The sequence below is a fragment of the Carassius carassius genome, chromosome 28, assembly GCF_963082965.1.
Source record: "Carassius carassius chromosome 28, fCarCar2.1, whole genome shotgun sequence".
NCBI classification, from domain to species: domain Eukaryota; kingdom Metazoa; phylum Chordata; class Actinopteri; order Cypriniformes; family Cyprinidae; genus Carassius; species Carassius carassius.
In genome coordinates, this window is record NC_081782.1 from 17,471,455 (window position 1) to 17,486,631 (window position 15,177).

At 35.3% G+C, this 15,177-nt stretch overlaps 1 protein-coding gene across 8 annotated transcripts in view; it reads left to right on the forward strand.

The window, feature by feature from the left end:
* The window catches only part of synrg (synergin, gamma), a 55,748-nt gene that overhangs the window by 37,674 nt on the left and 2,897 nt on the right, over nt 1-15,177 (forward strand). For 3 of the 8 annotated variants that reach the window (XM_059514687.1, XM_059514692.1, XM_059514693.1), the window contains 7 exons: nt 24-187; nt 337-390; nt 1,926-2,022; nt 2,930-3,078; nt 4,364-4,474; nt 5,314-5,352; nt 8,955-8,987. In XM_059514687.1, coding sequence (XP_059370670.1) covers nt 24-187; nt 337-390; nt 1,926-2,022; nt 2,930-3,078; nt 4,364-4,474; nt 5,314-5,352; nt 8,955-8,987 — 647 coding nt within the window. Of the gene's footprint in view, nt 1-23; nt 188-336; nt 391-1,925; nt 2,023-2,929; nt 3,079-4,363; nt 4,475-5,313; nt 5,353-8,954; nt 8,988-9,101; nt 9,255-15,177 lie in introns of those variants that run through there. The other 5 variants (XM_059514689.1, XM_059514695.1, XM_059514690.1 and 2 more) reach the window with 4 other exon arrangements.

Below are 15,177 nucleotides of genomic sequence, written 5' to 3' on the forward strand. Positions count from 1 at the left end.
TTGACCAATTTATTTGTGCAAAGGATCCCATAAGCGCAGCCACAGTCTGGGAGAGAAAGAAATTGTCCGGTCCATCCCCTCTCCTGCCCCTGAACAGCCCTTCAGAGACCGATCCAACACCCTAAATGAAAAACCTGCGCTGCCGATCATCCGAGACAAGTACAAGGACCTCACAGGAGAGGTGGAGGTCAGTCACTCGCTCTCTGTTCTCTCTGGTACATACACAGACAGGTTCTCCTTGTCGAATACAGCCTGAGGTTTCTCAGTGAACAAAGCTTTCATTCTGTTTCATCTTTCTTTTTCTCCCACTGTCTCCTGTCCAAACACTCGTGGCAGGAGAGTGAGCGATATGCGTACGAATGGCAGAGGTGTTTGGAGAGTGCTCTGCAGGTAACATATACCTCCACACACACATACATATAGAGCTTGGCATACACATTAAAACTGTTTTAGGTTATAGAAAGCCTCAAAAGGCTGTGATCATGATTACATGATACCATCTCTACCATAAAACAATGCAAACAGATCACTGATTCAGCATTTGCTTGTTATTCATTAGGGCCATTCTACTCATTTCATAAAAACATTTTTTATTTGATTTTACTTATACAATTTTTAACAGTATAGTAGCAAAAGCTGCCTGGCCGTTAATATGCAGTCCCAGCCAGTCAAAACTTATTTAATGTTTAATATATAGTTTAATGTTTAAGATTTTGGGCGAATGAGATTTCACTGTGGGAGGAGTAGCAATTCAAACTACCGTATTTTTCGGACTATAAGTCGCACCTGAGTATAAGTCGCATCAGTCAGAAAATACGTCATGATGAGGAAAAAAACATATATAAGTCGCACTGGACTATAAGTCGCATTTATTTAGAACCAAGAACCAAGAGAAAACATTACCGTCTACAGCTGCGAGAGGGCGCTCTTATGTTGCTTAGTGTAGGCTACAGGAGCACTGAGCAGCATAGAGCTGTAGAAGGTAATGTTTTCTCTTAGTTAATTTTTTTCTTGGATCATGTCAAGTTAATTTTGATAAATAAGTCGCACCTGACTATAAGTCGCAGGACCAGCCAAACTATGAAAAAAGTGCGACTTATAGTCCGGAAAATACGTTTTTTTTTTTTTGACGGATACGGCAGTAGAGCTTTTATTTTGAAGGAAAACAGACAAATCTACAAATCTAGTGGAATGCTGTAATCATCTGCCACGAAAATAAAGCCTGTTGCATTCTCAAATTCTCGCTAAAATCACAGCATATGCAATAAACGAGTTCACTCCATTCATTCACAGTGAACAGAGCCATTCGATCACGAGCTGATCGCCTCAATAATGTGTGTGCTTTGCTTTAAAACACGCAGCAGGAAAAGAGATGATGAAGTGATTAACCCATATTGTGCTTTCAGTTTTAGTTTGTTGACCGATACTGTGCCAAAAAACATAATGGCCCAAAATGCAACTTTAAAGACCTATGTTTGAATAAGAAGTTTAAATATATTTTAAAAACTAAACTGTATGTTTCTTATCATGATGTGACCACAATAATATCAAGACTATATAATGAAATTGATAACATTACATTCCTAGCTGGTATGGAGAGTTATTTCTTCTCATGCAATTGCAGAAAGTATGTGCTAGTTGGAAGCTGACACTCTTTTTACCATTTTGCAGCATTTACTAGTGCAACTGCCCAAGATGGCTTTCTCCGCCACTAGTTTTTTGATGATGGTTCGGTTTGTAAAGGTCTCATTTTCTGCGAAACACAAAATAAGATATAAAAAAAAAAAGGCTTATACTTCCATTGAATGGAATGTCATTTTATGTTTCATCAGCAAATATTGATGTATGAAATTAATTATTTCAGGAAAAAAGTACAAATATGATATAAAATATGCTTACTTTACAGCTTTCTTTTTATTTTGCAGGTCATCACCACCGCCAATAACACCCTTAATGGCATCAGCAGCTCCACGGTGTGCACAGAGGTCATCCAATCAGCACAGGGCATGGAGTACCTGCTGGGTGAGACTACGACTGCAGTCACACTTTATTTACTGGTCAGAGACCAGCATTACCCATCATACCCAACATCCATAAAAGGCCAGGTGTTCTGGTTATCTGCTTCCTATTTCTGTACTCTCTCTCACAGAGTGGCTTTAATGAGCTGTACGTGCTCAAGCCCACGGGAGGGGAGCACAGGAAGCTGTTGTAACGTAGAAACAAACCGTTAAAGCTCTTTGATCCGGCTCTAGAGATTGTGACTGGAGACCGAGCAGGGCATTCTGGGTCTGACTATTCTGGGCTGCTCTAATGGGTTCAGTGTAACTGGGGATGCTGGAATGGCACCGCTGGGTTATTGTTTCTCCTGTTTGGTTCTCTAAATACACACACAAACAGGGTGTGTTTGCACTACACACAAATCCAGTTTGGTTTTCAAATCTGATATTCAGAAGTCCTTACCGAACCATTTGTTCACATAGTGTTATTAATATCCATAATATTTTTAACTTTGGTTACTATAGAAATGATGCCAAGAGAAAACTGGAAATACTGTTTCCACAACAACTGACTCATTCACTTATTCAACACGGTAAATGTCACATATGAAAAGACATAATGTAAATTAGTGACAATATTCAGACAATATTGCATTCATAAGCATTGCATCCCGAATGGTGACTTGAAGTCTGATTTAAAAAATAATTAAATAGTAGTTTTGTTAAAGGAGTAGTTCACTGTAAAACTCTTAGGCCATCTTAGATTTGGAGAAATTTAACATTACATCACATGCTAACCATTGGATCCTCTTCAGTGAATGGGTGCCGTCAGAATGAGAGTCCAAACAGCTGATAAAAGCATATTAATCCATGCGACTTTTAATTGTATAAAGTTTTTATATATTTTACATTTTTTTGTATATTGTGTATAGGTGTGGTGGAGGTGTATCGTGTGACCAAGCGTGTAGAGCTGGGGATAAAAGCCACGGCTGTTTGTTCTGAGAAACTACAGGAGCTGCTTAAAGACATCAGCCGCGTGTGGAACAATCTGATGGGCTTCATGTCACTGGCAAACCTCTCTGTGAGTTGTTATGAAGTAAACACTACCACATCTTTAGTAAGTACACTAGTATTTCTATTTCAACAGACAGTCAACTAAGTCACAGATTGCTTAAAGCTTAACTGAAATATGGATATATCTGTGGGATTAAAATGTGGTTTATGTGAGCTTTGGAGCAGGAGGCACTTTCCACTAAAAGGGCACAAAACAGTACCATTATAAAATTATTTTTGGTCAAAATGGTCAAACTAAGTATTTTATTAGCTTCTTTTTTTGTAGTTTTTGTGCCTAAATTTGAAATATGTTTATAATTTAAAATCTGTGCTACGTAATCATGTAAACATTTGCATGCGTTTTTAAGCATTTTTGCGAGTATCTTCAGAAAGACAGTAGCTCTTAAGTGAAATCAAAAAGTTGAGAGAAAGAAAACATGCGTAACAGTATATTAGATCAGGGCAGCTCTTAAAGTGGCAGCAGTCTGGTATTCCTGCTGTCTGTTGTTCATGTTAATCAAAAATCACTACTCTTGACTAAATCACTTTTGAACCTTTAATAAGAAGTAATATATAATGTACACAGTGTTTTTATACATTTGGTTACTGTATACACTTTATGTAGCATTTCTCATTTAGTTGTTCTACTGTAGTTTTTTGCTCTGTTGCAATTAGTTTCTTATTCTTATTTAAAAGTTTACTTTAGCTTTTTTTATATAGGCTAGTATATGTTTTTTGTGATATTGATACTGGTGACAAGAATTATGAAATTGCGAAGGTAACTAGGTAAAAATTTTGATATCATAAAGTCCTTATTTAAAGCAAAAATATATATATAAAAAAAACCATATATTACATTATAGACACTAAAGTGTATGTTATTTTTGGAAAGTGCAGTAGTACAGAACAGATTGCTCAGTGCTGAACAGAGCTTTGTCATGCAGTGTACTCATGGGAGAATATCAATGTCAGCAGATAATATTAGAGTTGTGTGGAGTGGACAGATAATATCAGCTTGGGAGAATGAAGTCTCGGCACACTGCCGTAAAACCACAAATGCTCTGAAGCATAAAAAAATGAACGCGGTTAGAGCGTCGACGGGTTCTCTCTACCTGAATCCTGCTGTTTTGGACAGATTCTGTAGCTGATGTATTGATCTGAAGGACCAATCAACCGCTGTGAGGTTCAGCAGCCTCTGTGAACTGAAGTTTGACTGACAGCCAGGGATTTGTGTGAAGGATGGAAAGGAGTCCCGATTGCTTTTTAAGAACTGCATTCATGTTATGTTTGTGTGTGTGTGTGGTTTTCTTTAGCCTGATGAGAGCTCACTGGACTTCTCCTCCTGTATATTGAGGCCAGGCATTAAGAATGCCAAAGAGCTGGCGTGTGGAGTGTGTCTGCTCAACGTGGACTCGCGCAGCAAGGTCTGTACACACCAAACACACACACACACACACACACAAATCTGCATATATGAATACACAAAAAAAACGCAGATAGTTCACCCAAAATGAAAAATCTATTTATTCAACCAAACTTCTTTGACCTTATTTCCTCTGGGGAACAAAAGGTTCTTGTTGCTTTTTTCCATGCCATTACTGTGAATGGGTACCAGAGCTTTCATGCTTCAAGAAAAGGATTTAAAGGCACTATAACAGCATTATAAACATAATTTAATTCTTTATTCACAGAAAATTCAAATTGCTCCAACTTTAAATTAGGCAATCATAGGAGTAGCAGCGATGTCAAATTTGTACAATGTTTATTCTATTACAGTTTTATTATTATTTTGAGTTACTTTAAGTTTTATGATAATTATATTATTATTAGTAGTATTGTTAATTGTCTTTTATTTGAATTACATTTTAATAGCTTTGTACTAATAGCTTAATAGCTTTTGTATTTTTTTTTTAATTTTAGCTTATTTTCAGAAAAAAAAATTTAATCGTTTGCTTCAGTTAAAAACATTAACCCCTGATTCGATTAAAGTTGGATTGTTATCAAACAAAGCTTTGGTAAAAAACTTGCAATGTAGAGCAATAGTCATATTGGGATACTTTTATCAAGCTTTTGCTTTTATGTTGCATTTAAAGCCTCAGTCCTCATTCAGTGTAATTGCATAGAAAAGGTTTGGGTGAGCTATTGCTTTAAACTAATGAACAAAAGATTAATTTAAGTTTCCCTTTTAAAAACAAACCAATACCCCCACCCCTCCCCCCAAAAACATCTTTCCTGACTACTTTTTATTTTCACAATTTTACAGAAGAAAGACGAGAACACTTTTGGACGCCTGTTTAAAAGAGTAGGATTCACTAAACTGCCTCAAGTCCAATTAGAAGCTTGTTGCAGGGGTCAGGCGGGCAATCGCACTCGTGTTGTGCTGCCAAAATGACCAGAACTCACCTCTCGCCACTCGTCTCCTTACAGACTGCCAAAAACGGCTCTAAGAGGTGCATGTTCTGACTCATGCATCTAAATCTAAAGATGCTCAGTCGAGGCCACGCTTTCATTCAACTAGCTTTAGGTGTTTAATTTGGCTACGAGCTCTTAGCTTCCATTTTCTCAGCATTTACAGAAATATTTCATGATGAGTTTGCCTAAGCGATGAGTAAGTCTGACTGACGGCCGAAAGGCTTGAGGTATTCGTCATTTTGGCATCCCAGGGCGGTGGAGAACAAATCTAAAAGTGCTAGGTGGTAAAGGAAATATCATAATAAAGGGAATAGTTCACACAAAAATAAAAATTGTCATTTATTTACTCTCATTTTGCTCTAAACCTTTGTTTTTTGTTTTGGAGATATTTAACAGAATTTCAAAGTTGCTCTTTTCCGGACATTATATTTATTACCGTATTTTCCGGACTATAAGTCACACTTTTTTTCATAGTTTAGCTGGTCCTGCGACTTATAGTCAGGTGCGACTTATTTATCAAAGTTAATTTGACATGAACCAAGAGAAATGAACTAAGAGAAAACATTACCGTCTACAGCCGCCAGAGGGCGCTCTATGCTACTCAGTGCTCCTGTAGTCTACATTGAAATCATAAGAGCACCCTCTTGCGGCTGTAGACGGTAATGTTTTCTCTTGTTTCTTGGTTCTAAATAAATGCGACTTATAGTCCAGTGCGACTTATATATGTTTTTTCCTCATCATGACGCATTTTTGGACTGATGCGTCTTATACTCAGGTGCAACTTATAGTCCGAAAAAATACGGTAGTAATTTTGTATTATTGTAGATACATTGAGATGCTGTTTTATACATATATATATATATATATGTATTTTATACATATATATATATATATAAAAGCTTTTATTTTTGTATTTTTGACTTTAATGTTAGTTAAAAGTTTTAGTAATTTTTTGGTATTTTTGTCTTTTTTTAAATATTTCAATTACATTTTTCTTAAGTTGCATTGCATTCAGTTGCATTACATTGATGAAAAGTGATCAAAGAATTTATAATACGAAAAAATATTTTTCATAATAGAAATCAGCATATCAGAATGGTGTAGATTTCTGATGTAGTTTTTATTATGTCAGTTATTTTATTTTCAGTTGTAGTTATTTTAGGACATCGAGTTAAACTAAATGAAAATTTGAAATGTTGGTTTTCTCAACTAGCGGAAATTAAATAACTTTGCTTTATTTCAAGTAACTTTTTTTTTTGTAATTTTTTTTTTTTTAATGGTTTTAGTTAACTATATTAATCCTGCTTAGCACCCAGGTAGTTTAGACAACCGTAACTTTGAGTAAATGATGACAGAATCAAAATTTTGGGTGAACTATACCTTTAAACTCTCCTAAGTACAATCCAATCCCGCACTGGTTTAAACACGTAATTGTCACATTGCCATTCGCCTCGTTAACCTACAAGTGTCCAATCCTCTCATTAAGATTCCTCATCTCACTGAAACCCTCCTAAATCTCCCTTGTGTTAATTCAGCGGTCAAGATTTGCTGATGTAATAGGGGTGTAAACATCGCTCGTGGTGCTCTAGATGCACTCAGGGAAGGAGGGGCTCAGAGCAGCAAGGAATCATGGGATGGATGTCTGAGGAGCAGATGCAGCTCAGCCATCAGTCACCGTGACCAAAAACACAGGTGCTAATAGATCCGGCGAACACATCCAGATTAATAGAGCTGTTTCCGTCTGCTCCTGACATCCGATTAATTTCCCACTTTTTAATGACGTTTTTGTTTGGGGCGACTGAAATCAGGGTTCTGAAGGTGGACCAGCATCTCTGAGAGGAGATGTGTTTAAAGGTGGTGGTGTTGGGCTACAGGTGGAGATTTCACTGGGGTGTGGATGATTCAGTCTACTGACCTAGGGCTAGCATTTGGTGTCTGGATGGGATCCTGCTGTGTCTGCTAACAGGATTTGTCCACAGGAATGGGCAACGGTGTATTAACTTAACACTTTGCATAGATTCTCTATTTAACAGAAATTAAATTGTATAGAACTACAATTCAAATGTTTGGGGTTGGTGTGTGTTTTTTATTTATTTTATTTATTGTTTTAAATGAAAGAAGTCTTTTATACTCCCCGAGGCTGTAAAAAGGCAGTAAAAACAGTAATAAAGTGAAAAATTATCACAATTTAAAATCGCTGTTTTCTATTTGAATATATTTTTAAATGTGGTTTGTTTCTGTGATCAAAGCTGAATTTTCAGGATCGTTCCTTCAGTCTTCAGTGTCACATGATTCTTCAGAAATCATTCTAATGATATTGGTATTTTGACATTAAAAATGGCATACTTTAAGTCGGTTAAGTAGTTATGGATTCTCAAAAGGCATTTTTGTTTATGCAGTAAACAGCTGTTATAATGATGTAGTAAGAAGCCAGTATTACATGTTTTATCATATCAGTCTTTGGGTATTTAGGTAATCATGCGTTATTGATTTTCTAAATACATAATGGCTGTTAAAAATAGCTTAATAGGTCAAGTCAAGTGACTGCATCACAAACAGTACTGTAGATATTGTAAAGAGTACCATTTCAGTCTTGGTTAGTTTGCACCCTTGCATCTAATTAAATAGAAGTCTTGGGCAACAAAGCATGCAACCTGTTAAGTTTTGTATTTACAAAGTTTTGTATTTTTGTATTTATAGTGACTAGTAAAGTGAATTGACATATTTAGTTATTCAGTAAAATATTTTAGAGCTGCATGAGTTTAATATTTACATTTATATTTATATTTTCCTTGATCCATATATCTTATTTGTGCATATACACTACTGATCAGAAATGTGAAATTTCTTCTTTTTTTTCTTCTTCTTCTTTTTTTTTTTTTTTAAGAGGTCAATGCTTTTCATTGAGCAAGGATGCATTACATTGATCAAAAGTGACAGTAAATACTTTCATAATAAGAGAAAAGATTTTTGATAATAATAGCACTAAATCAGCATATCTGAATGATTTTTGAAGGATCATGTGACATTAAAGATTAGAATAATGGCGGCTGATAATTAAGCTTTTCCATCACAAAAAAAAAAATAGCATTATAAAATATATTTTTAATTGTAATATATGAAAATATTACTGTTTTTACTCTATCTTTGCTCAAATAAATGCAGCCTTGGTGAACTGAAATCTTATCAACTTTGACCAGTAGTATATCCATTTCTAGTGCTTGTTTACATGCTCAGCACAACTCTTATTTATGCTGCAAAGCTGTGTTTGATGATAGCTATGAACTCTATTTGCTTGCCATTATTTTCATGTCCACAGTTGCCCCTTCTTGTCTCCTGCCGTGGCTAATTTGCAACAAGCTTCTGCCTTTACATGGACACTTTTCTTCTAGTGTGGGTTCTCTGGTGCTGTAATTTTGCATATTAACAAAAACAGAAAAAAAAAAAACCTTAATACTAATGCTGATGCTGACTTGTTTGTGCTACTTGCAGGCACTGACAAAAGACAGTCGCTCCAAATTAAGGGTAAATATTTCACTGTATTTTTCACTGTAGTGAATGTAGGTAAAGCTAGAATGTCCCTTACTGGCCTTCAGACGCTTCAGACTCTGCTCGTAACAAGTGTTGTCATCTTTGCAGGTAGGATGCAATCTGTGTTTGCAATCAGATAGTAATTAACCTTTCCGCCAGCTAAACAAGGTCAGTTGAATTAGGATGACCTTTTCAGTGACTCTGAGCCACCTGTTCATCTGCAGAGAAACAGAGCTTGTGCTGCAGCTGCCGCCCCTCAGACACACATCTTTGTACTACAACAACAAGGCAAGGCTGGAAAGAATTGAGAAAGTGCAAGAGTGTAAGAGAGACAGACAGATAGACAGGGAACTCTAAATCTGATGTTCTCTGTGAAGCTTTAAAATAACTCTCGACCAGGGTTTGGTATCGCCAGCTACCATACAATACAGTAGATATTAGGTGTTTACATGCAGTAGTTTTCCTCAATCCAGTTCAGTTTCAGATTCTGAAAGTTTTCTTTATATGAACCTTAAATTCTGCAATCCAGTTTGTTTACTTGTGCATTACATATATTCAAAAACCGATTTCAGGAAGAGTATGAATGAAACCGCTTCACAGTCTTTTCAACCACACAGTATCATTACTTCTGTGTTACAAACATTCAAATCACAGAAGCACTGGGATAAAAGATTATAGTTCAGATATAAACTCTAATGTGTAGGGTAGTGATTAAAATAGAGTAAATTACCATTTGAAAGTAATGTGACTCTTCAAAGGAAGATTTGTTGAATACATTAAGACAGTAGGTGGCAAAAAGGGGCTCTTAAAATGTATTTTTCTTTGAATCATACAAGAGATCCGTTCAAGAATGCTGATTCATCCAGTAATGAAGCAAGTACATCTTAAGTCATTAAATCATTTATTCATAAATGACATGTCATTTTGTTTAGTTGTCTAATGATGTTATCTTCAGACTGATAAGAGAACCCTAACTTTCTAGTTTATCCAGAATCATGTAATTCTATTTTGTACACAAACAGCTCTTAAAGAGTCCAGTTTTTATTTAGCCTGTTGATTTTTGTTCATGGTATTCAGCTCCAATAAATGGTGTGCAAAAAGGAGACGCAGGATAAATGTTTCATATCATTATTTAATCACATTGGAATCGAAAAAGAATCTGAATCGATTAGCAGAACTGGAATCGGAATTGATAAAATTCAAACGACACCCAACCCTAAGCAAGAAGGTTAAGAACCAAAGAAATCCCTCACAATAATGCCATCAGAGCTACTGCATGTATGACTCTTGTTATTGCCCTGACTGTCAGAGGAATATTTTAGCAATTTTTTTTTTGTAAATGTTTTGTCTCTTTTACAAACCAGTTTGTAAGACATGAGATTTAAATAAACATATGCGCATTTGTAAGACGTATAATGTATGTAAACCTATGCATCATGGCATTGTGTATCTGTGCAAGCCGTTTTTAAATCCAATTGAGCAAATAATTATATTTAAGTATTTGCATGTTTAATTTTTTGCCGTTGATCAGATATTTTTAGGTCTACACAGGTCCTCATTTAATTGTCAAATATTTATTGAGCTCAGTTCTGTAGTTTGAAGTGTTTACATGAAGGATTTTCAGACTGAGTCAATTATATTATTATTTATTTATTTATTTATTTGTTTTTTAATCCCAAATTATTTAAGTTCACAGACTGAGAAAACATAAGACAAGAAGCAATACGAGAATCAAGTTTAAATATTTCAAAAATAAAGTCAAAATGTTGCATACTGTCCCTGTGAGTATGACACATTCTATGATTTCTGCTAATAATCCCACATATGTTCAAATCAATTCCAGTGGCCTTTCAACTTCTCCCAGTGCTCCCAATCCAGGCCATTTGCATGCACAATATAGGCTATACACACACAAAATATAACTTTAATTGCTATGATTTAATTCTTGTAATTTTGACTTTATTCTTGAAAAATTTTGACTCTATTCTCATAATTGTAACTTTGTTGCCAATATTTCAACATTAATCTTTTTTTTATGTGGCACTAAAACGCCATCATTGAACTTACGTTGCGATTTATAACATTGCAATTGTTAAATTTAAAGACGCACTATGAGACAAAGTTGCAATTACAAGAAGTGAAGGCAAAATTGTTACTCCGTGAAAGATACAGACCTCATTAGAGAACTCTAAGATAGCAATGTGCAAGCTAAGTACAATCCAATCCCGCACTGGTTTAAACACGTAATTGTCACATTGCCATTCGCCTCGTTAACCTACAAGTGTCCAATCCTCTCATTAAGATTCCTCATCTCACTGAAACCCTCCTAAATCTCCCTTGTGTTAATTCAGCGGTCAAGATTTGCTGATGTAATAGGGGTGTAAACATCGCTCGTGGTGCTCTAGATGCACTCAGGGAAGGAGGGGCTCAGAGCAGCAAGGAATCATGGGATGGATGTCTGAGGAGCAGATGCAGCTCAGCCATCAGTCACCGTGACCAAAAACACAGGTGCTAATAGATCCGGCGAACACATCCAGATTAATAGAGCTGTTTCCGTCTGCTCCTGACATCCGATTAATTTCCCACTTTTTAATGACGTTTTTGTTTGGGGCGACTGAAATCAGGGTTCTGAAGGTGGACCAGCATCTCTGAGAGGAGATGTGTTTAAAGGTGGTGGTGTTGGGCTACAGGTGGAGATTTCACTGGGGTGTGGATGATTCAGTCTACTGACCTAGGGCTAGCATTTGGTGTCTGGATGGGATCCTGCTGTGTCTGCTAACAGGATTTGTCCACAGGAATGGGCAACGGTGTATTAACTTAACACTTTGCATAGATTCTCTATTTAACAGAAATTAAATTGTATAGAACTACAATTCAAATGTTTGGGGTTGGTGTGTGTTTTTTATTTATTTTATTTATTGTTTTAAATGAAAGAAGTCTTTTATACTCCCCGAGGCTGTAAAAAGGCAGTAAAAACAGTAATAAAGTGAAAAATTATCACAATTTAAAATCGCTGTTTTCTATTTGAATATATTTTTAAATGTGGTTTGTTTCTGTGATCAAAGCTGAATTTTCAGGATCGTTCCTTCAGTCTTCAGTGTCACATGATTCTTCAGAAATCATTCTAATGATATTGGTATTTTGACATTAAAAATGGCATACTTTAAGTCGGTTAAGTAGTTATGGATTCTCAAAAGGCATTTTTGTTTATGCAGTAAACAGCTGTTATAATGATGTAGTAAGAAGCCAGTATTACATGTTTTATCATATCAGTCTTTGGGTATTTAGGTAATCATGCGTTATTGATTTTCTAAATACATAATGGCTGTTAAAAATAGCTTAATAGGTCAAGTCAAGTGACTGCATCACAAACAGTACTGTAGATATTGTAAAGAGTACCATTTCAGTCTTGGTTAGTTTGCACCCTTGCATCTAATTAAATAGAAGTCTTGGGCAACAAAGCATGCAACCTGTTAAGTTTTGTATTTACAAAGTTTTGTATTTTTGTATTTATAGTGACTAGTAAAGTGAATTGACATATTTAGTTATTCAGTAAAATATTTTAGAGCTGCATGAGTTTAATATTTACATTTATATTTATATTTTCCTTGATCCATATATCTTATTTGTGCATATACACTACTGATCAGAAATGTGAAATTTCTTCTTTTTTTTCTTCTTCTTCTTTTTTTTTTTTTTTAAGAGGTCAATGCTTTTCATTGAGCAAGGATGCATTACATTGATCAAAAGTGACAGTAAATACTTTCATAATAAGAGAAAAGATTTTTGATAATAATAGCACTAAATCAGCATATCTGAATGATTTTTGAAGGATCATGTGACATTAAAGATTAGAATAATGGCGGCTGATAATTAAGCTTTTCCATCACAAAAAAAAAAATAGCATTATAAAATATATTTTTAATTGTAATATATGAAAATATTACTGTTTTTACTCTATCTTTGCTCAAATAAATGCAGCCTTGGTGAACTGAAATCTTATCAACTTTGACCAGTAGTATATCCATTTCTAGTGCTTGTTTACATGCTCAGCACAACGCTTATTTATGCTGCAAAGCTGTGTTTGATGATAGCTATGAACTCTATTTGCTTGCCATTATTTTCATGTCCACAGTTGCCCCTTCTTGTCTCCTGCCGTGGCTAATTTGCAACAAGCTTCTGCCTTTACATGGACACTTTTCTTCTAGTGTGGGTTCTCTGGTGCTGTAATTTTGCATATTAACAAAAACAGAAAAAAAAAAAACCTTAATACTAATGCTGATGCTGACTTGTTTGTGCTACTTGCAGGCACTGACAAAAGACAGTCGCTCCAAATTAAGGGTAAATATTTCACTGTATTTTTCACTGTAGTGAATGTAGGTAAAGCTAGAATGTCCCTTACTGGCCTTCAGACGCTTCAGACTCTGCTCGTAACAAGTGTTGTCATCTTTGCAGGTAGGATGCAATCTGTGTTTGCAATCAGATAGTAATTAACCTTTCCGCCAGCTAAACAAGGTCAGTTGAATTAGGATGACCTTTTCAGTGACTCTGAGCCACCTGTTCATCTGCAGAGAAACAGAGCTTGTGCTGCAGCTGCCGCCCCTCAGACACACATCTTTGTACTACAACAACAAGGCAAGGCTGGAAAGAATTGAGAAAGTGCAAGAGTGTAAGAGAGACAGACAGATAGACAGGGAACTCTAAATCTGATGTTCTCTGTGAAGCTTTAAAATAACTCTCGACCAGGGTTTGGTATCGCCAGCTACCATACAATACAGTAGATATTAGGTGTTTACATGCAGTAGTTTTCCTCAATCCAGTTCAGTTTCAGATTCTGAAAGTTTTCTTTATATGAACCTTAAATTCTGCAATCCAGTTTGTTTACTTGTGCATTACATATATTCAAAAACCGATTTCAGGAAGAGTATGAATGAAACCGCTTCACAGTCTTTTCAACCACACAGTATCATTACTTCTGTGTTACAAACATTCAAATCACAGAAGCACTGGGATAAAAGATTATAGTTCAGATATAAACTCTAATGTGTAGGGTAGTGATTAAAATAGAGTAAATTACCATTTGAAAGTAATGTGACTCTTCAAAGGAAGATTTGTTGAATACATTAAGACAGTAGGTGGCAAAAAGGGGCTCTTAAAATGTATTTTTCTTTGAATCATACAAGAGATCCGTTCAAGAATGCTGATTCATCCAGTAATGAAGCAAGTACATCTTAAGTCATTAAATCATTTATTCATAAATGACATGTCATTTTGTTTAGTTGTCTAATGATGTTATCTTCAGACTGATAAGAGAACCCTAACTTTCTAGTTTATCCAGAATCATGTAATTCTATTTTGTACACAAACAGCTCTTAAAGAGTCCAGTTTTTATTTAGCCTGTTGATTTTTGTTCATGGTATTCAGCTCCAATAAATGGTGTGCAAAAAGGAGACGCAGGATAAATGTTTCATATCATTATTTAATCACATTGGAATCGAAAAAGAATCTGAATCGATTAGCAGAACTGGAATCGGAATTGATAAAATTCAAACGACACCCAACCCTAAGCAAGAAGGTTAAGAACCAAAGAAATCCCTCACAATAATGCCATCAGAGCTACTGCATGTATGACTCTTGTTATTGCCCTGACTGTCAGAGGAATATTTTAGCAATTTTTTTTTTGTAAATGTTTTGTCTCTTTTACAAACCAGTTTGTAAGACATGAGATTTAAATAAACATATGCGCATTTGTAAGACGTATAATGTATGTAAACCTATGCATCATGGCATTGTGTATCTGTGCAAGCCGTTTTTAAATCCAATTGAGCAAATAATTATATTTAAGTATTTGCATGTTTAATTTTTTGCCGTTGATCAGATATTTTTAGGTCTACACAGGTCCTCATTTAATTGTCAAATATTTATTGAGCTCAGTTCTGTAGTTTGAAGTGTTTACATGAAGGATTTTCAGACTGAGTCAATTATATTATTATTTATTTATTTATTTATTTGTTTTTTAATCCCAAATTATTTAAGTTCACAGACTGAGAAAACATAAGACAAGAAGCAATACGAGAATCAAGTTTAAATATTTCAAAAATAAAGTCAAAATGTTGCATACTGTCCCTGTGAGTATGACACATTCTATGATTTCTGCTAATAATCCCACATATGTTCAAATCAA